General features: G+C 34.9%; 1 protein-coding gene across 1 annotated transcript; it reads left to right on the plus strand.

Annotated features, from left to right (window-relative positions):
• Positions 1 to 7,742: 7,742 nt before the first annotated feature.
• LOC106129328 (chymotrypsin-2) lies at positions 7,743 to 22,135 on the plus strand. The gene is made up of 5 exons (XM_060954702.1): positions 7,743 to 7,794; positions 19,423 to 19,603; positions 20,338 to 20,584; positions 21,299 to 21,445; positions 21,854 to 22,135. The coding sequence occupies exons 1-5, from the start codon at positions 7,743 to 7,745 to the stop codon at positions 22,133 to 22,135; spliced, it is 909 nt and encodes a 302-aa protein (XP_060810685.1).
• Positions 22,136 to 22,510: the final 375 nt, after the last annotated feature.

A 22,510-nucleotide genomic window follows, 5' to 3' on the forward strand; every position in this document is an offset into this window, starting at 1 on the left:
TGAGTGTCTACTTATATATTTATCTACTAGGTACTACGTAACTTACAAATATAACATTTCGAATAATAATATTATATTTCAAGTCATTTCTTATCATATCAAACAAGCTTATTCTTTCAATTTCACCACTTTTTTCCTATTGTCTATTATTAGGCATTAAATTCAATAACCAATTTAATACAGGGTGTAAAGAATATGACCCATAAAGCAGTCTTTTGATGTCGGCTCGATCATCTGGAAACCTGTAAGAATGTCGATAACTAGGCTATTTCGGCAGAAGGGTCCAAAAAGGGCTCGGCTGTCGGTCTGACGATCAAAGGGACCGTATCTTGGTCATAAAAGCCCTAAAGATACTCCATAGTCAGGCTAGCCTGTCAAAAAATAGGTTAATTTCTTTTATGATACATACTTACTACTCGTATTAATAACTTGTCAATTAGATTGTGAGTTATGACCACTTTACAAAAAATAGAACGCCTATTTGGATGCTACGAAAGAAGGCAACATGTTATTGTTAAAACATCATTTAATAAATATAAAATAACCCATTAATTATAAGAATAAATAATTCCTTCAAGAATAAAATAAATTCGAAAGTTATAAAATAAAGATATGTGGATATACATATGTTTGTTACTCATTCACGAAAAAAATTACGAGACGATTTTTTATAAAAATTGGAATATGAGTAGAATATAACCATTAAATGATAAATTCTTTTAATCTCGAAATTCTCACGGAGCAGAACCCGTGGCCTAGCTATACCTGATAATGTCATAATATATTCTGTTGTCAATTTTTTTTTAAATTAACAATATAAACTTTAACATCTACGCTTAATTACTAACTTACATACTTTAAATATATTTAAAATTATTAATAGATATTTCACCTTTCTACCACTTACTAACACAACTATTCATTCAGTCTCGAACACCTATTTTGTCCAGCACTCCAATATTAATTTTTCATTGTGAGGAAAACGGGGCCAAGCGAGAGTCACATGTTCCATTGAAACAGTTTTATCGACTTTCCCGTCATACGACCATCTGCGCGACTTTCTAGTAGTAGTAAAATAACACTAACCTCGGGAAATTTCCTTGATGAAAGTAGTATTCTCAATAATCTATACATATAATAAATCTATACATATAATAAATCTGTAGAAAGGTCAATTCTGTACATTGAAAATATTGAAAAAATAAATAGCAGGGGGTGTTACTGGATCGATACCAAACACAAAAATGTGATTAAAAAAATTTTTGTCTGTCTGTCTGTATGTTCAGGCATCACGTGAAAACTAACGGTTCGATTTTGATGAAACTTGGTATAATTATACCTTATTATCCTGGGCGTAAAATAGGATACTTTTTATCCCGAAAAAATACGAAGAAAAAAAATCTTAATTTTTCAGTTTATCCATAGACGTTGTTCTGTAGAACCGCGAACACACGTTGCGTTACCCGCAGTGGATTTAGCGCCGTAACCTGTAGCGCCTAAAGTCGGCTTTGGCTTGAACCGTTTGCTGCACAAGCGGGCCGCTACTAATTACTATGAAAAAACTACTACATAGCTTCATTAATTCCCATCAAGCTGAAAATGAGTATAATTATTTAAAACACAATCAAAAGCATTATTTCAAAATTCCCCATGATTCCGGTTTAAGGAAAAAAATTTACTCACGGTCAAAGGTAAAAAATGGGTGTATCGCAATTTTCTTTAAAACGGTAAGTTTTTCAAATCGGAAAATTACCTCAGACATAAATTGTAGATCATAAAGTTATCTATAAAAAAGGTATCAATATTTTTTTTCAACAAAGCTACCGTTTCTGTGATATAACGATGCAAAAAGTTGCAAGCGTCATAATATGCATCCGTTTCCTTGCCACCTCTGAGGTAGTGTACTATTAGCGCGTTTTTTTTTAACATTTTTATTATTAAACTTGAAAAAGTCTGAAATAGGTTAGAATAAACACGTGTTTTCACTACGCAGTGGCACTCAAGACTAACTTTCGCATTTATTATTTAAAAAAAAATAGAATAACCCTAAGTGAAGAAAATCATCTTAGGACAATAATAGAGATTACAATTATCAAATTCAATGCAATAATCAAATTAAAACTAAAACTACTTATAAAAAGAAAGAAAAAAGATGACTACAAACTAAAATTTAATTTATAAATTGTACAGTCCTTGCATAGCATCAACATGCGGGAATGTGCCCAGAAGGCTGGCAGCATTGCCAATTCGAATGGCAATGCTGATTCTCTGAGACAGATAATTTCCAGCCCTCCGGTCAAGAGATACCTCAATTAGCTTTTTCGACAATTGTCGGAAAAGCTGATGGGCAGATAGGCCCCCCGGTCCCAGAGTTTCTACCCCAAAAGGTTCAAAAGTATAGATATTACTGATAACTACATACATACATACATACATAAAATCACGCCTCTTTCCTGGAGGGGTAGGCAGAGACTACCTGTTTCCACTTGCCACGATCCCTGCATACTTCCTTTGCTTCATCTACATTCATAACTCTCTTCATGCAAGCTCGGCGGTTTCGGGTACTTTTGACCTGACCCTTTACCAGGACGTCCTTAATTTGATCAAGATATGTTCGTCTAGGTCTTCCCACCCCGACCTTTCCCTCCACACTCTCCATGTATATCTGCTTAGTCAACCTGTTTTCATTCATCCTCTCCACATGACCGAACCATCTCAACATACCCTTTTCTATTCCTGTAACTACATCTTCTTTCACATCACAACATTCCCTTATCACACTGTTCCTTATCCGGTCACTCAATTTCACACCCAACATACTCCTTAACGCTCCCATTTCCACTGCATTTATTCTGCTTTCGTGCTTCTTTTGCCATACCCAACTTTCACTCCCATACATTAATGTCGGGACCAACACGCCCCTGTGCACAGCCAGTCGAGCCTTTTTGGATAGTTTCTGACTGCTCATAAAGGCATGCAAAGCTCCATTCACCATGTTCCCCGCGTTCACTCTCCTTTCAATATCACTATCACACTTGCCATCTGATGTAAACTTTGATCCCGATAACTACATATTTGCGCCTTTTGAGGTTTTTTGCCTCATTTGAAGCAAAACGGCCTTAGATTTAGTAACCTGAAGATGAGACGGCGCAAGTGTGTCGACACAAGTAGCATCCCACACCAAAGGCCGCCCCATGGTGGCAAGAGCACGGAGGATTATATCATTTAGGGCGGCATGGCGCCCTAAACGGCCGGCACTCCTAGGGCATGAGAGGCCGTGGTGTCCATAGCCGACAACGGTATCCCCGCAAGGACAACTATTATTAAAGACTAACGGTATTTCATGTGTTGAGCATTCTGAGATAAAGCAGCTATACGACCCTAGCCACGTACACAATTAAACAGAGAGACAGATGTTGTCTCAAGGTTTCACTACAATATAAATCAAGGGACTGGGTTTCATTATACTTATGTATATTTTATATTTTGAATTCAAGTTAAAATTACCGACAGAACAATATTTTTACTTATATTACTGCTACATAGAGTAAATACGAGACGTGCTTATGCATATTATGACGCTTGCAACTTTTTGCATCGTAATATCTCAGAAACGGTAGCTTTATTGAAAAAAAATATTGATTCCTTTTTATAGATATCTTTATGATCTACAATCTATGTCTGAGGTAATTTTCCTATAAAACTTACTACCGTTTTGAAGAAAATCGTGAAAATCCCATTTTCTTACCTTTGACCTTGGGTAATTTTTTTCCTTAAACCGGAATCATGGGGAATTTTGAAATAATGCTTTTGATTGTGTTTTAAACAATTATACTCATTTTCAGCTTGATGGGAATTAATGTAGCTTCATTCCTATTTTTTGGTCTAAATTGACCGGACTGAAAATAAAATGGAGAAATAAACCATCTACGCGAAGACCGAAATCCGCGCGGACGGAGTCGCGGGGGAAAGCTAGTATCTAATAAAAATATAGCTATCTCAATGCTAGCATTAAGTGTGTATAGTGTGTGTGTGTATTGATAACTTAATAATTTTTAAAAATTAAACAAAATTTGGCAAAGTTCCCCGAACTTAGCGGCGAAGGGTGCAACAAGGTGGCTCCAATTAGAGTGCAACCATAACGCTAGAAAATGACCCCAGGCCCCGAAGGCTAATGGCAGGGTGCATCTGGGAACACGCCACTTAGAGCGAGAGTTGAGGGAAATTGAAATTGGATTGAATATATATATATATATATTTATAACTCCAATTTCCCTCAACTGTCGCTCTAAGTGGCGTGTTCCCAAATATATATATATATATATATATATATTGAAATTGGAGTCATAAAAAGATACTAATGAAATAGCAAAATACATACTTGTGTCTTGAAAGCGGTAATAAAAATTACCTTCTTTATTAACTTTTGGAAGAATTTGTTTATCATCCATAAAAATACATTCATCCCTTTGTTTCAATGAAATAACTAAAACCCACTTGATTATTCAAAATAATGCAAGATGCTATGCAACCCTGAAACATCCATATAACCTTGCAATATTCAGAAGTCAGTTTGCACTCGAAAATGTATTTTAGTTTAGTATTCACCAATCTTCAAAGTTCAAATATATTTCAAATTTAGAATAGAACATATAAGTGGCAACAGAACATCTGCCAACTTGAACACTTTTAAATTTCCGATCATTTTCTTCTCGAATTCAGGAAATGTATCGAATTTATCGGTAGAACTTAACCATCGGATCGCATTTTGAAACATTAATTTCACAATCGCTAACTAGACACATGAACCGCAAGATATCCGATTTTTTTTTCAATTTCGTAACCTCTTTATTTTTATATTCGACTATTGGAACCTTTAGCTTCTTAACAGTAAAATACCTAGTATAGTAACTAGGAATTTGCTTAACGATCGAATATCTTACTCACATTTAATTTTGCACGTAGCTAACAAACAGTCGATTAGTTCATACTCCTAATATCGATAAGATTATATCCAATCTTTGGAGACGTCTGGTGCATGACAATAAAATGTGATTTTTTACATCACTTTACTAAGATTATTTTGACCTGATAAAGCTTGTTATTAAATGAACAGATTCCATTGATTTCTTTGATCAAAATCAATTTTGTCTTAAAAAATAGAGATGTTAAGAATACCGGTAATCGTCAAATATATACTCGTAAGAGTGTGGAGGAAGCGGAAGTGGTCTGTAAGGTGGTAGCAGGTAGAAATCCAAATTCTCTGCCTACCCATTAATGTATGTTATATACGAAGAACATATTTTAAGCTAAGCAACTCACCCTTGACTTTTAAACCCCTGCAAGCAAGCATATTGAGGTTTCAAAGCTCATAAAACGCCTGTATTTCTCGTGTCGAGAGCCAATACCAAAAAAATCAGTATAAATGCGATTCCAAGTTCTCTAGAAAGCATCTCAACAGATTTTGCACAAGATACTGAGCTAAATTACTGATGCTACTAACCTCTGGGAGCTTTGAACTTTGAGATAGTTCATAACGGAGATTAAAGTTTACTTGTAAATTAGTTTAAATTTAACATGCAATTTGTATGTAGTAAAGGTGAATTTAATTAAATTTACCAAAGGATATTTAATTAATTGATAAATAGCGCAAGTAAATAATCGTTTTTTTGTACACCATTTTGATCCTTAATTCAGAAATCTTTCCATTTCCGCACATATCTGCATTGTATACTGCTTTCTTGGAAGAAGCTTGGAAGAAGAGAGTTATAAATGAGAATGAACCTCATTTATTTCCAATATACATACATATAGTCACGTCTATAGTCCCGAAAAGACTGAATGGCCACGCTCAGCCGCTCGACTTAATGATGGAATTGAGATCCAAATAGTGACACGTTGCTAGCCAATCGCCTAAAAAAAAAGGCAATTTTATAAGCCTATCCCTTAGTCGACTTTTACGACATCCATGGGAAAGAGATGGAGTGGCCCTATTCTTTTTTGTATTGGTGCCGGGAACCACACGGCACAATTTTTTTTCCCAAGGTTATCAGGGTACTCGTAACTAGACAGTTCGCCAGAACGTCCCCGATTCGGTAAAGGTACGTTTGTCAGGGCCTTCCGAGATATGTTATTTTTTGCGTATTCAATATTTTAATTACATTAATAAGCGAATACATAATTTTTACTCTAAAATAACTACTTATTTCATAACCCATGTCTCACTTCCAAAGTCTATAAGAACTTAATCTAGATGGAACATGTTTCGTGGGCAAACTGTAGTAAAATTACATATGGGTCATAAACTCTGAGATAAGTAGCTGTGTCGTTTATGAGATTCGTACGACCGAACGGTATGACATTGAGGCTACCACTAAAACTAATAGTCGTATATATTTTGAGAAAGACTTAGGTATCCAATCTCTTAGATAGACTTAAAAAGACTAAGATTATTAACTTATTAAAAGAAAATTTCATCAAAATCGGTCCAGCGGTTTAGTCGTCCGCATAAAATGAAAAAGTCCTTTGAATTAGATAGATATACATTATCGTTTTGATTAGGTAACTTAGAGAGGATGGATACTTTAAGGTCAACTTCTGAAATTGTTCAAATTTATGTAATCTTATTAACATTTTAATTTGTTGAAAGTAATAAGGTTGTACGATACAACGACCTTGTGTAAAGCCACTGAATATTTCATAGCAGCCCTGTTTTCGGCCCTTGTGCTAACATGACTCTTGAGTTAGACAGGCTATTTGTAAGCTCTCCCTGGACAGAGACTATTTATTTTCTCTTTTTAAAAATATTTTACGTTATGGCCCCAAGGTGAGTTATCTTTTTAACACCTTTTCACGGCATGTTTAATATTAGTTACATGTATGTATATAATATTACGTGTTAGGCAAAATCAACAAGTATAATAAATGAAGGCTACATTTCACTTATTTTTCTATATTTTCATTTCAAATATATAAACGTATATTTGGACGCATAAAATCATGTTTCTGGACCTATTTGGCTTTAATTTGACTCAGATATTTATATGCTACAATTCGTGGGAAACATTTTCAAATGGAACTAGTCTCAGCATTCAATTTCCTGGCGATGTTTTCAGCAAGATTTAATGATGGAGACTTACCTCAATTCTACCCATTGATAATACTGGATTGTATATTAGTAGACCGTAATAGATTTTAGTTTCGAAAACAGGCTAGCAACCGATCACTATCTACATGTCATTTCAATTATATATCATCCACCCTTCCTGAAAGTAGTCTTGGAACTGGCAAGACATGATAAAAGATTTACGTACTATAACAAGGATGCATTATTATAGAACTTATACAACGACTTAGGTAGAGTTCACAATAACAACATGTTGGTAACGTTCAAAGTTTAGGCAAGCAACTGCGCCTTATTAGCGACTTATGGTCTTAATCCCATTTGCCGCTTATGTTTCGCCCCTTGCCAGTGAAAAATTTCGATATAAAATTTATTCTGGTTCAGTCTTTCTCTCATCTTTGATGTTTAAACTAACACCCTCTTTCTCACCCACTTCACCAATTTCGCACTTGACTTTGTCCAGTGTTACACTGGTCGACATCCATACTAAGTCCTTGGGCTCGCATAACATCTTAAGCGAACTCAATCCATAATTCTTCCAATAAAGATTTTTCTCCAAAAGATTATTACATGAGGCGAAATTCTAAAAATAAAATAATATTTATTTGGTAGTTTAAAAATGGCGTGTTATTGTCTGAAGAGTTCGTTCTTAGCACTATTAAACGATAGAGGTATAAGGTGAAAGAGAGAGATAACTGTCGAGGAGCAAAATTACCGGTCTCAATGGGAACAAAAGCGACTTATGTTGAGAATCCAAGTTTGCATACTCACAGTCGACTCGCATTTCATGGCAGTTTTAAACTATGAAGTTTAAATGAAAGCGATGATATAACTGTTTACTTTTGTTTTGACTGGGTTAGCTTAAACAAACTGAGGTTTTGTTCTCAACTTAAACAAAACAGCTTGGTAAAAGGTTTAATTGTTTGTTATACTATGATATCTACTCTCATGATGACTACCCGAGTATCTTTAATAGAAACGAAGTTTATTATTTTTTCCATATTGATTACTTAAGAAGTACCATCTTTAAAAAAAGACCCCTGTTTGTCGTATTAGCAATCCCAAAGGAAGTAGGGAGGCCAGAATTCATGATTAAAAAAAGGTTTTAATCTGACTAAAGTGTTAAAACTCGGAAGTAAGTTATTATGTATTCCGTAGAGAATATGATACTTGAACGAACTTTGCCCTCGTTTCGGTGGATCCATGCACTTAACTATATAAATCATACTTGTTAAAGAATATTAAGAAAGATTTTAAGTAAAGGTTGTCGGAATAATTACAGCCCTTGAGTATTTTACGTTTGAAATTTTTACAAAATCAAGAACAATGATAGTGAAAAATAACACCATTTTGTCTAATTATGAAAAAGATTAAAAGACTGCAATGTTTTGTACATTTTGGTGAGGGCTCATCACAAGTTAGAAACGACGAGCTTACATGAACGTATTGAGAATGTGGATGACGCAGAAGAAATATCCAGGGATAATGGCCAGTGATATGGTGGTCACCGGATAAAAAACATTAAGTACCTACTTATGTACCTATTGTTAAAAGATTCTTTACGCTTTAACACAAAAATAGCGCGCTCGCGTTCGTAAATAGTGACGTGACGAATTGAGTCGACAAAACTAGTGATGTCCTAAATCGATTGATTTGTTGCGGTTAACCTATGTATTTTTAATCCTGCATTTGCAGTACCGACTGCCATTACATAACTTAAATTTAAAATTACTTACCGATACAATATTTTAGTGCGCAATAAACAGTTAATCATTCATTGAGTATAATCAGTCTTAAAATAAACCATACAAGAAAGTACATTATAATAATAGCAATAATATGTTTATCCCTGAAATGTCGTTAGTTCTAACATCCCACAGAGGACAAGACTTTGCACTCGAGCCGGCTTCGTACAAGCAATTTATATCGCAATAACAACGCGATGCGAGCTTTCGCATAAGAGCTGTGTTGTACAAAGACGATTTGAACTGCGTATAAAAATTTATGAAGTTATCAGACACATACACATAATATACACGTAATTAGGTGCGTATTTAGCTCAGTAAACAAAGCTAATCTAAGTCTAGTCTAAGCTAAGCTAAGTCACGAAAGGCTATTGAGATTCTAAATAGTGACAGGTTGTGAAACTATCCAAAGTCTGAAAGAACAATGTTCAATAGGTAAGCCTTTCCTTTACAGCTGACACAAACTAACAAATTTTTTCACATAATTAAAGATTTTTTAAACAAAATGCATGAAAGAAATAATTTAGCACATGTTTTTAACTTTTTTGTAAAATATGTAAGGTTGGCCATTCTATCTTATTACATTACATTACATATGGTCACGTCTATATACCTTGCGGGGTAGACAGAGCCAACCGTATTGAAAAGACTGAATGGCCACGTTCAGCTATTTGGCTTAATTATAGAATTGAGATTCAAATAGTGACAGGTTGCTAACCTAAAAAAGAATCACAAGTTTGGAAGCCTATCCCTTAGTCGCCTTTTACGACATCCATGGGAAAGAGATGGAGTGATCCTATTCTTTTTTGTATTGGTGCCGGGAAACCACACGACACTTTATTAAATGGTTTAAATTCTTTTTAATTAGTATATAATATCTTATTAGGCTACTCTTATTCCCACAGAACCCAAACCGAATAAACTGTTATTTTGTGAATAAATATCAACTTCACTTAGCGTTTAACAATGTGAACGAATCAACTGAATGAAAGTCCGTCTATTGGAGTCAGAATTCGCTTCATGAACAATGGGTTTATTCAAATCGCTGTAGTCGCCTTTTTTCCTATCGATACAGATGTAGTGCAATAAAACCGGTCACATACGGTTAAAGCATTACACTGAAAATCATTCAAAAAGGCTGGAAGAAGCGTCAATGGTCGATGGTTTAAGGTGGCCAAATTAAAAAGCGTGACGTAAATGATGCAGGTGCAATTCCTACAGCTTTCATCAATTGACCATTATGATACATCATATGTACATCATAGACCTACGACTCATTTCTAAGTTATTTACAATTCTAACGTATAATTTTTACGATGTGGGAAAACATTGTGAGCAAACCTGCATACCCAGGCAACTGAATCAAAACTTAGAATAGTTTCGTTCGAAGCTTGAATTTTGACTGTTTACCCTGTCTACCCCGTAAGGGTAAAACTTGGCATGTGTTTATGTGTCTCTCTAGATAAAAATACCTTCCACAATGACCAAAATATCGTTATATGCCGTCATAAGCGATTATATATAATCGGATTGTTGCCAGCGACCAAACGAGCACAATTTATTTACAGTATCACACATACGGCTTCCTCATGTATTATTAATAAAAGATATATAAAAATATATGTCGGATTAATTCATGTAGCTGACGTAAAACAAAACGCCCAGCGGGTGTCGACCCCAAACCGGGATAATTGAGAATTCGTTTTAAATTAATGTGAATACGTTTTAAAAGGCTTACGAAATTTTATGTAAGGTCCGCATGGAAAGAATATAGAAGTTGTTGGTTCCAGGATTTTACCTTTCACTACCCAAAGGTTGGCTGGAAGAGATTGCTTAGCGATAAGTCCGCCTTTGCTCAACATTTTTATAATGTATGTTTCTACTACATGTTTTGTTTTTATGGGCAATAAAAATAATTTGTATTTGTTGTCTTTCTTAGTAATGGTTTAGAAAGATCCTTTTAGTAATGGGTATTGAGAATCTGTGGTCACTTTTCTTCCTTTTTTTATCGTCATTCTCCTGGGGCTAGTCCCGGTTATTTTCGCCTGAACCGGGGCCCGAATTTGTTTAAGTTAGGATTTTACACAAAGCGTGATACCGTTGAACCCCCAAAACCTTTATAGAAGAACTTTATAATCTTCTGGTTACACATCCAGTGGTCTGAAATTGCTGATTTTCTCACAAAACTTTCCCTCGCAGTTATATATAGCATCGGTTAGCTATGAAACGAATGTACCTACATAACTCTAACGTTCCAAGCACAAAAATATACAGCCGAATTTAGAATACTTCTATACATACAAACATAAAATCACGCCTTTTTCCCGAAGGGGTAGGCACAGGCTAGATCTTCACATACTTTTTTAAATTGGTTTAAAAGATAAAAATGTAACATTTTAAAATGAACACTCTTCGAAACCAAACAAACATATAACAAATAGAACTTAAAGCGACTATGCTTTTATATACTTTGCTTTCCTAATGTTACCTATATCGCTGCATTTCATTTGCATATAAGTGCATGAAACTGCACCCGAGTACCATAAGGAAGAGCATTAGTTTTCTATTCCGAGAGAGCTTGTGTGATCTGAACTAGAATACAGAGAAATAATAAAAGGTGAATGCTTTGATGCGAGCACAGTTGACTCGACATTATTTTATTAGGGTTCTGTAATTGGAGTAAGGAAACTGTCTAGTTTTGCGACGCTCTTACAAGTTACGGGTGGACTTTATTAAAGAGATGTTGTTTTGTTTTGTTTTTTATAATAATTGAAAATTAAAATGTGTTCTGTGACACGTGAGCGCTGTTACACAAGGTAATTCTGTCTTATGGACGTCAGGTCAAGCTAAACTCTTATAAAATTAGTTAGTAAAAAAGATAGTAGTTGGGATGAAAATTACCATAATATCCTTCTCCAGACTGCTAACATATAACATATTCAAAAATTTTCAAGTATATTGATTCAGTAGATAACAAACTTAGTTCCGCATTAATAATGTTAGTTGGGATTGGGATTTAAAAATCTTCAACCGTGTCTACACGTTTTTCGTTTTTGTGCTTATTAAGCCCTTTGTACTCTTATTCCAGTCCACAGTGTAAACGACGCTTTATTCTCAAAGTTAATATTACAGAATCGTCCCCTTAAAGACACAAAGTAGAAACAAGTCGACATTCTCGGTACATGTGAGAAAACAAGAATTTAATAAGAAATAAATTGGCAGAGGTAATATAAGACCAACGTCTGAGATCAAAGCACTCGGGTTCACATTCGGAGCTACTGTTGTTACACGTAAAACAAAAATATATAAATGCATACTTACTTCACGTGAAGGTTGTAAAAGTCGATTAACGGCGCGTGTTATGGAAAACTCTTAAAGCAAAATTTTTATAACGTTGCAGACTTGCGAAAGCCTTTAATACGAACTTTAATGATAAATAATAGTTCCCATGCATTGTACAACTAGATCGTGGTCATGAGTGGTCAGAAGCGGACTCCGGTCTTCTCCCCATGAAAGACCGCACGGACGCATTTGGAAGAAAACCCAATATAAAAGAACCAGATAGGTTCTTATATACTTCCTCATCCTCCTAGCTTTAGACCCGGTTGCATCCTCATTACTCTCAGAGGAGCCCGGGATATGCCTTAGACCATAGATCCTGGATTGGGTGAGTCAGGTTTTTACATGAAGTAACTCCCATCTGACCTCCGCAACATACATACATACATATAATCACGTCTATATCCCTTACGGGGTAGACAGAGCCAACAGCCTTGTAAAGACTGATAGGCCACGTTCAGCTATTTGGCTTTAAGATATAATTGAGATTCACGATTGAGAGTGACGGGTTGCTAGTCCATCGCCTAAAAGAAGAATCTCAAGTTTATACCGCCGCAACATTTGCAGGTAAACCTAACCCGAATTGGATCGATCATGTTTACAAATCCAGTTGTTTCCCTCACCGTAAGAGCTTCAAAGTAATGTACATAACTTCTAAAATAGTCATTGGTACATGGCCGAGGAGGGATTTGAACCTGTGCTCTTCTGCGCAGTACGCATTTGAACCGGGCAACTTACCGATTTGACCATTAACGCTCTTTATCTACTTATATACTTATATACTTACTATATCGGGATAAATCAGGCAGATTGGGACTTGAAATTCTTCTTTTAGGCAATAGTAAGTTCAATTATAGGTTAGCAACCTCTTGAATCTCAATTCTATCAAAAAGCCTACAAGTTGAACGTGGCCTATCAGTCTTTCAAGACTGATAGCTCTGTCTACCTCGCAAGGGACGAAATAGACGTGATAATGAATGAATAAATTTGACCTAGAGTTGATATTATGACTCTTTTAATAGACTAGAGTGTTTGCTCACAAAATAAAAGGAAATTAACTGGTACAGTGGACACCACGTTTGATCGACATTTGTGGGTCGCCGGAGACATTCGGTCTAATGGAGACCGCTTAATGAAATGTCGTTTACTTTACGTGAAAAGGGTATCTACAGGAATTAACTTATAAAATCAAAATACTTATAAGAAAAACATTTCGCATTATGCTTCCCAGCTCATTTTAATAGGTCCAAACTTTTGCAAATATATCGTAGAAAGCGACTTAGGGAATAAGCTTCATCTTACGCAGGCTACGTTATTTTATTGACGTACTCATTTTAGGACAAGGACAATCATATAGGTTACGATTTTGTCACTATTTTAGAATGTAAAAATTCGAGAAAGGTAGATAGATAAATAGATAAAACACTTTATTGCTCCATAAGAGTAAAACATACAAAACAACATAAAACAGATAGAGATACAATGGTGGACTTATCGCTAAAGCAATCTCTTCCAGTCAACCTTTGCGTGGAAGGAAACCAAACAGGGGATTGGAGTTGGCGCAAAGCAAGAAAAATAAATCTTTAAACATAATAAAATGCACACAGAATATATATCTATATATAATACATATAAATACTCGTATATATAAATACATACAAATACGCCTAAAAACACATAATAATAATATATACTTAGGATAGAGTAGAAAGATAATGAGACCTAATGAGATATTAAGGCCGACTAATACTCGACGAATCATCATTCAAGTCTTTCATGCTGGTCTAGTTGCTAAAAAAATATAGCCAGCTGCTTTTCATCCCGTACAGATCGTAACAGTCGATCAAGGGAAAAATATAAAAGCTTGAGATTATTTTAGGCGATAGCCTAACAAGCTGTCTTTATTTGAATCCCAGTAGCTTAACGTGGCTTTTCAGTTTTTCGAGACAACTGTCTACTCCGTAAAGAATAGACGATTATATGTATGCATAACTATTAACTCTGTCCACACGGGACTAATACGTGATTAGTGTGTTTATGCATGAACATCTCGCTAATCTATCGGAGCGCGTAAAAATTCAACATTCAATATGATGCCTCCACATCCCTTTCCATTACTCACCCTTTCAATGGCTGCCGAAAATAACTTCGTGATGGAGCGTTTTGCCTGTCAGTCACAAACACCACCTTCGAAATAGGTGAGAGTACTTGTGAGCCAATTGTTACGAAAAAAATTGACGCGGAATTGATAAACCATGTTCTGATGAAAAACTAAATTGATTTGAATTCGATGGAAGAATGGTTTTTCTTGTAACAAATCGTAATTGTAATCAAATTCAAAATTAATCTCATTTTCTTTGAATTAAACGGTGAGAAAAAGTAAATGTAAAGAGTTGTTAATTCTTGTTGTTCTTAAGTTCTTAGTTCTTCCAAGTTCTTAGTTCTTTCAAGTTCTTAATTCTCCCAAGTTCTTAATTCTTGTTTAGTTGTTTGCTCTTCAGTTCACTCTTTAAATGGCGCACAAATTTCTTTTTACACCTTTTTTTTCTAGTTCATGTTTCACTATTTGAATCTCAATTCTATCATTACTGTTGGCTCTGTCTACCTTGTAAGAGATATGAGCGTGACGTTTGTATGTATGTGTATATATAACACAAATCCGCGTTTACTTGCTCGACTCATTTTATCGTTTAAAAATCGCACTAACCTCATTGGTAATTTTTTTAATTTTTATTGCACTTAAAAAATTATAACAACGAAGAATCCCGGCCGAATTCTTAATATTTTTAAACAATTTATATTTATTTTTAACGTGAAGTTATTTCTATTTGTTATCCCCAGATATTTGAGAAAAGAGCATCTACAACTATGTAAATGGTCTAAAGTAACTAAATGAGATTTTGTACAAGATATGTAGGTATATGTCTGTAGATTTTCCAAATAAAATAAACTATATGTTATCAAGCAGTTTCTTTTTTCTATTATATTATAAACCCTTCGATTGACAAATTCCTCCGTTACAAAAGCGGAAAGAAGGCGTCTTTTCCATTTTGAATATTCATGAAGTATTCAGGAATTAAGGCTCTACGTCAGTATGATTTAAACTTCTTACTTAAGAGTTAAGGTACCTACACTAGTGCTGCTTGTAAAGAAAGTATCTACAAAATTAATTACAAAATGTGTTTTAAAAGAATGTTCTTTATTTTTACAGCATTACGTAGGTAAAGTGATACATACTCGTATACGATTTAATATGACAAATATATATACATATGCATCGTTTCCGGAATTTCAATGGGCAAGAAGGATAGACATTTTTAAATTATTAGGAATATTTTAATTATTATTCCACATCATACCCATGGATGTCGTAAAAGGCGACTAAGGGAAACTCAAATAAACTTGTAGGCGATGAGCTAGCAACCTGTCACCATTTGAATCTCACTTCCATCATTAAGCCTACAACTGAACGTGGCCTGTCAGTCTTTCAAGACTGTTGGCTCTGTCTACCCCGCAAGGGATATGGACGTGAATAATCACGTATACATATAAATTTACGTATGCATTAAAGGTGATAGGCTATCAACCTAAAACCATACGGTTAAATGATGGAATTGAGACTTAAATAATACTGTCACTGTATAGTGGTCTTACAATATTTTCAAACTTTCTTGGCTCTGTCTATCCATAGGGATATACGTGATATTTTTACATGTATAAATACAAGTTGCAGGCTAAGATGTAAAGGTTTTTGATAAGTATTGTACATCATCTTCCTGACGTTTTGTCCCTGTTACATTCTACTTGTTAAGGAAACCGACCCTCGCCCTAAGGGCATCTCCTAACCTTCAGTATTATGGAAACAGCTATATAAATAAAGAGCAAAGCCGCTAGTAATTATATTTCCCACTAGCTGTGCCCGCGACTTCGTCCGCGTGGAATAGTTATTTCGGGCATCATTGAAGCCCTCAAGGATGAATCATTTACCCCGTTTTTTTCACATTTTCCATTATTTCTTCGCTCCTAATAGTTGCAGCGTAATGTTATATAGCCTAAAGCCTTTCTCGATAAATGGTCTATTCAACACAAAATGAATTTTTCAATACGAACCAGTAGTTCCTGAGATTAGCGCGTTCAAACAAACAAACTCTTCAGCTTTATAATATTAGTATAGATTTGATAAGTTACTGAAAGATAATGTAAACAATCTTAACAGGTAGGTATGTCTTTTTTATTAAAAATTTAAGTTTGTTTATTCATTTCAATGGCAAAAAAAAAGGACTGTAGTCACCTTTTAGCCGGGTACAGTCAGTCTGGGAGGGCATTTGCCTTCCTCTAAGACAAAAAATCCTGGGTTCGAATCCCAGCCAGGACACGATGAAAAACGATGTTTAATGATTGGCTTTGAATGTATAGATAGTTATGTACGTATATTTTAGTACCTAGTATCGTTGAGTTAGTATCCCATTACACAAGACTTTAAGTTACCTTTGGGCTAACTCAATTTATAGTATAATTTTTATCATACTTATTGGAACACCCACGGAAATTTCGGAAAATAGTCATTTAGTGCACCCCTATTCCAAAAAAATGTTAACAAAGACCTTATTAAAAGTTTATACATCACTTAACCACACTGTACTTTCGTGTAAAAATGCACAGTTGGAAAAATGACAGAGGAATTATGAGAATTACCTATCGCCTAACAAAAATAAACCTTATATTATAATAAAAATATGAATGAAAATTGTGTACTCTAATATTTCAACCACAACATAGGTACATATATACATATGATCACATCTATATCCCTTGCGGGGTAGACAGAACCAGCCACCGTATATGTATAATTCAATAAAATTTTCTTCTAGACATAATAAAATTTGACATACTAAACTTATGAAAAAGTCATTAACATTAAATAAGACGTATTATTATTAGCGGTTTCCTACAACTTAGCCCGCGCGAATTTAACGCCACCTACAATAGTTTTTCGAAAATTCCTACGTGGTAACGGTGGAATTCTTTTAGGCGATAAGCAAAGCCTGAATCTCAATTCCTTGACTCATTCATCATTCTCGTGGCCTTTCAGTCTTTGCGAGACTGCTGGCTCTGTCTACCCCGTAAGGTAAAAAGACGTGATAATATGTATTTATGTTTTGGTAACAGTACTTTTGTTCCCATATGTGTCATGGTTAAGTGCATTAAGTATTTGTATTCTAATTTAATTTATATCTACCCACTCAGTATAATCAAATACCGATAAAACCTACATTCCAGTATTTGCCTTGACGCTTGGAATTCATCTACTTCAAAGATTAAATCAAATGACTGATTAAAGACAATCGATTTGTATTACGTATTTGCAAAAGATTTTTTTTTTTCGAATTGATAAAGTTCTGAAATCATAATTGGTTAAGTTGTAAAGATTAATTAGAACTTTTTGTACCTACAAAGTTTTGCTTTGTCAACCTCGTTACTTTTCGTTCATTCATTCATTCATATAGTCACGTCTATATCCCTTGCGGGGTAGACAGAGCCAAAAGTCTCTTCAAGACTGGTAGGCCACGTTCAGCTGTTTGGCTTTATGATAGAATTGAGATTCAAATAGTAACAGGTTGCTAGCCCATCGCCTAAAACAAGAATCCCAAGTTTATAAGCCTATCCCTTAGTCGCCCCTTACGACATCCATGGGGAATGAAATGGAATGGTCCTATTCTTTTTTATGTTGGTGCCGGGAACCACACGGCACGTTACTTTTAGTTTTTAAGTAATACGGTTTCAGGATATTAATATCCGACATATTTATGTTGGGTTCCCATGCAAAGGTTGCGGAGGTCAGACGGATCTGTCAGAAGAATGATGATGAACCTTCAGAAGTACAATACAAACTCTGTGATGTGAATTTGAAACAGTTTAGTCTAGACTGTTTACACGCGGCTTTTTTTTTACGACAGAGATTAAAATTTCTTGTACAAAGCGGGCACGGTCATTGCACTGAACAAGTTCTTTTTTAACAAACTTTTATGCCTAAAATTATAAAATTTTTCATCGTTTTGTCGTATGCTTATCATATAAAATTAACGGAAATATTAATAAAAACAATATGTTTAACTCTATACTTATATCTATCTATATCTTTGTCGGTCTCAGTGGCGCAGCGGCAGTGCGCTTGTTTGTGACACCGAAAATCCCGGGTTCGAATCCCGGCCAGGGCATGATGAGAAACAAACTTTCTCTGATTGGCCTGGGTCTTGGACGTTTATCTATATAAGTATTTATTATAAAATATAGTATCGTTAAGTTAGTATCTCGTAACACAAGTTTCAAACTTACTTCGAGGCTAACTCAATCTGTGTAATCTGTCCCGTATATATGTATATTGTAATTATATATCTAACCTTAGTAACTATCTTTAGAGAGCCAGTTTCGATGTAATCTGAGTTAAAGGTTTTTGTTTAATTAAGCATACCTATATAATATTTAGCCACTCAACAGATAATTTTGTCACAAAGGGTCTTGACTTGACAAAGAATCAATTGTCTGAAGTGATTTTATCGCAATCAATATAATCTTCTTAAGAGCTAATAACTACTATAAAGGCATTAGAATTGGTACTACAGCGTAATTGAAGCGTCTATTGTCCCTGGTATTACCGAAATTACCATGTTTAAAATTATTTTAATTTCATTTATTTCTTTATTTGCTGTGAATAATGGTAAGAAAGCCCCTATTTTAATATTTTAATAAAGTTAGTCAATGTTCTCGAATATCATCACATTAATGGATTTGGCATAAGTAAAATTGATGATTTCCTCTGTCCTAAGACACGGATTTTTTTTTTATACAGGACAAATTACACAGATTGAGTTGACTTGTGTTACGAGATACTAACTCAACGATACTTTATTTTATAATAAATACTTATATAGATAAACATCCAAGACCCAGGCCAATTAGAGAAAGTTCTTTTCTCATCATACCCTGACCGGGATTCGAACCCGAGACCTCCGGTGACACAGACAAGCGTACTACCGCTGCGCCACAGAGGCCGTCTACCTACCGAAATTAACTTTCAATTAACACTATCATTATAGCATATTCAAGATTAGATTCAAAGACCTGAAACAAAATCATCTAATAAAATCACGCGATTAAGGACACTGTTCTTGTAATCAACTTCAAAATTTGATCTAATTTTTTATAACCTCACAGGAAAGATAATTCCATTTCTCAACTTCGATTTTCGCGAGTCGAAGATCGTTGGAGGGCAAAACGCTACCGATGGTGGAATCCCGTACCAGGTGTCTCTGAGATCCTTGTTCAATTCTCATTTCTGTGGAGGTTCTATATTGAACAGCCGATGGGTTCTCACTGCAGCCCATTGTACTGATGGGTAAGTTTTTATGGTCATACTAGAGGCCGCCCGCGACTTCGTCCGCATGGAAACCCTATCAATCCCGCGGGAACTCTGGGATAAAAATAGCCTATGTGTTATTCTGGGTCTTCAGCTACCTACATACCAAATTTCATGGTAATCGGTTCAGTAGTTTTTGCGTGAAAGAGTAACAAACATCCATACAAACTTTCGCCTTTATAATAGTAGTAGGATAACCATCGTTACTTTTGTCTCTTTAATTGATTTATGTAAGTTAGTTTTGCAATTGGTTATTTCACCAGTAATTCCACTTCCCATTATATCTCATGTCTAATAGTTGTAATCATTAAGCGTTAGTTCTGATTGAATGGGTTAAAGTTCGCATAACTTTTACAAGAAAATAAACTTTCTGTATCTCTATTTGTGTATCACTTCTGATATTTCTATACCTAACCTATGAATTTTACATACATACATTTAATTACGTCTATATCCCTAGCAGGGAAGATAGAGCCAAAAGTCTTGAAAAAACTGATAGGCCACGATTAGCTGCTTGGCTTACTGATAGAATTGAGATTCATATAAAGTGTAGTAAAAGAACTATCCCAAGTTTATAAGCCTATCCCTTAGTCGCCTTTTACGACATCCATTAGAAAGAGATTGAATTAATGAATTTTATGTTCCCTATACTATTATACATAGTAATAATTAGTATTTTAAATAAATATTTCGTGGTATGTCTTAACTTCCAGCCAATCAGTCTACAATGTCAAAGTTGTCGTCGGTACTAACAGTCTCACCCATGGCGGTAAAACATACAAAGCTGAGAAAATCATCATTCACAAAGACTATGACAGCAACCTCATAGTGAATGACGTCAGCGTCATCAAGGTCACTAAAGATATAGAGTTCAATTCTAAAGTGCGCCCAATCAAATTACCAGAACGCGATACTGATGAAGGAGCCCCTTTGTTGCTTAGTGGATGGGGAAGAGTCTCTGTAAGTATTCTTAGTGATGTATTTTCTTCTAGTTTTAAAAACGTCTGCATTAGTAAAAAAAATATGATGGAAATATACGAGATAAATAATAAAGTCTTAGCTTGCCTTCAAGTAATTTTAAGACTTGTTTTATGACATTCAATTCAAAGGTACTTTTTATTTTATAAAACATCGGAGACCTAGGCTAATCAGAAAAAGTAGATTTTTATAATGAGCTAACCGTGCATCGAACTTGAGACTAATTGCTCAGAAGCAAAAGTTCTCCGTTTATGGTGTCGTTTTAAATATTATATTATTCATTCATTCATAAAATCACGACTAATATAGTCGTGAAGGATCACGACGAAGGATCGCTCTATCTATCCAGCGAGGACGCTGGATAGATAGAGCCAGCAGTCTTGAAAGATTGATAGGCTACGTTCAGCTGTTAGGCTTAATGATAGAATTGAGATTCAAATAGTGACAGGTTGTAAGCACATCGCCTTAATGAAGAATTCCAAGTTTATAATCCTATTCTTTAGTCGCTTTTTACGACATCTATGGGAAAGAGATGGAGTGGTCCTATTCTTTTTCATATTGTTGCCGCGGCACCAGTATGTTTATATTGTTGTATGATATAACCACTTCCTATTTTCTGACAGTAAGTATCAGGACAACCCCATTTATTTTCTCATCTTCATCTCTTGGAATTATAATATACTTCATGTTCATCAGTACCCTGGCTACCTCCCCGATCGCTTGCAAGTCATCAACCTCACCGCAGTCAGCACCAGCCAGTGCCGTGATATCTTCGTTGGTATCAACGAGGTCTTCGACTCTCAGATCTGCTCGCTGACCAGGTCGGGTGAAGGCGCTTGCCACGTAAGTTATTATGTTACTAACTTTGACACGGGCCTCCGGGATCGCATAGACATTTACAGAAAAAAGTCTAATGCTTATTTTACTTCTGAAAGTCTATTTTATCTCTGTGCAAAATTTCGTCAGAATCGGTCCAGTATTTTTTGAGTTTATTAGTTACAAACAAAAATTACAATAATGGAAATCTTTTAGATTTGTTTATAATACGAGTATTAGTAATTTTCCCTCATTAAAATTGACTCGACTTCACTGGCACGAAGTTACTTCAGTTAAAAGAAGAATGAAATAAGTCCACGCTTTCCTTATGACACAATATTAATTATTTGGAATTTCTTTCCTAAACAAATTGTTCCCTGTTCAAAAAAGTTTTACATTTTCGCAATAACAAACAAATCTTCATTTAATATTCAGGGTGATTCTGGTGGACCTTTAGTGGAAGGTGACAGCATTGTAGGCGTAGTCTCCTGGGGCATGCCATGCGCCCGAGGCTACCCAGATGTCTACAGCAGGGTATACTTCTTCAGAGACTGGATCCTGGATAACATAGATGATGAAGAAGAATCCACTAGTACTAACACCACGCCTACCGTTGAAGAAGAACTCTCCTCTCCATCAGATGAAAACAGTTTAGAATATGATAAAAATAATGCCTTAGGTGTTCATAAAAATCGTATTTTTAATCTTCGTAAGTGAAATTATAATTAATAAAATTAACGACTCCCGTGAGTGTTGAGTCAGTATTATGATTAAATTGTATAACTGCCAAAATTTATGCATTTTCTGAATAAACGAGATATTTCTGATTAATTTTAATATACTCAGACAATATAGTACCTACCAGTATATAGGCCATACTAACAGAATAATAGACGTAGTAAAGTTTTTAAGAAATGTATTACACTGGATTTTGTACGTTGAAATTCGCGAGGAAAAGTTAAATATCATATATTTTCTAAGAAGACGGCAAACTGCTATTTTTTAATAACTCTTTGAAGTATTATTTAATCTTTGAAGAATTGTTACTAAATGTATGTATGAAATCAATGTTACTAAATGAATAAACTGACG

The sequence above is a fragment of the Amyelois transitella genome, chromosome 4 (genome assembly GCF_032362555.1).
Source record: "Amyelois transitella isolate CPQ chromosome 4, ilAmyTran1.1, whole genome shotgun sequence".
Classification (NCBI taxonomy): Eukaryota; Metazoa; Arthropoda; class Insecta; order Lepidoptera; family Pyralidae; genus Amyelois; species Amyelois transitella.

Coding starts and splice junctions, on each gene's coding strand:
- LOC106129328 (XM_060954702.1), top strand. CDS start 7,743: ATGGCGTGTTATTGTCTGAAGAGTTCGTTCTTAGCACTATTAAACGAT. Junction 19,604..20,337: donor GCAGCCCATTGTACTGATGG/GTAAGTTTTTAT, acceptor CTTAACTTCCAG/CCAATCAGTCTACAATGTCA. Junction 21,446..21,853: donor CGGGTGAAGGCGCTTGCCAC/GTAAGTTATTAT, acceptor TTTAATATTCAG/GGTGATTCTGGTGGACCTTT.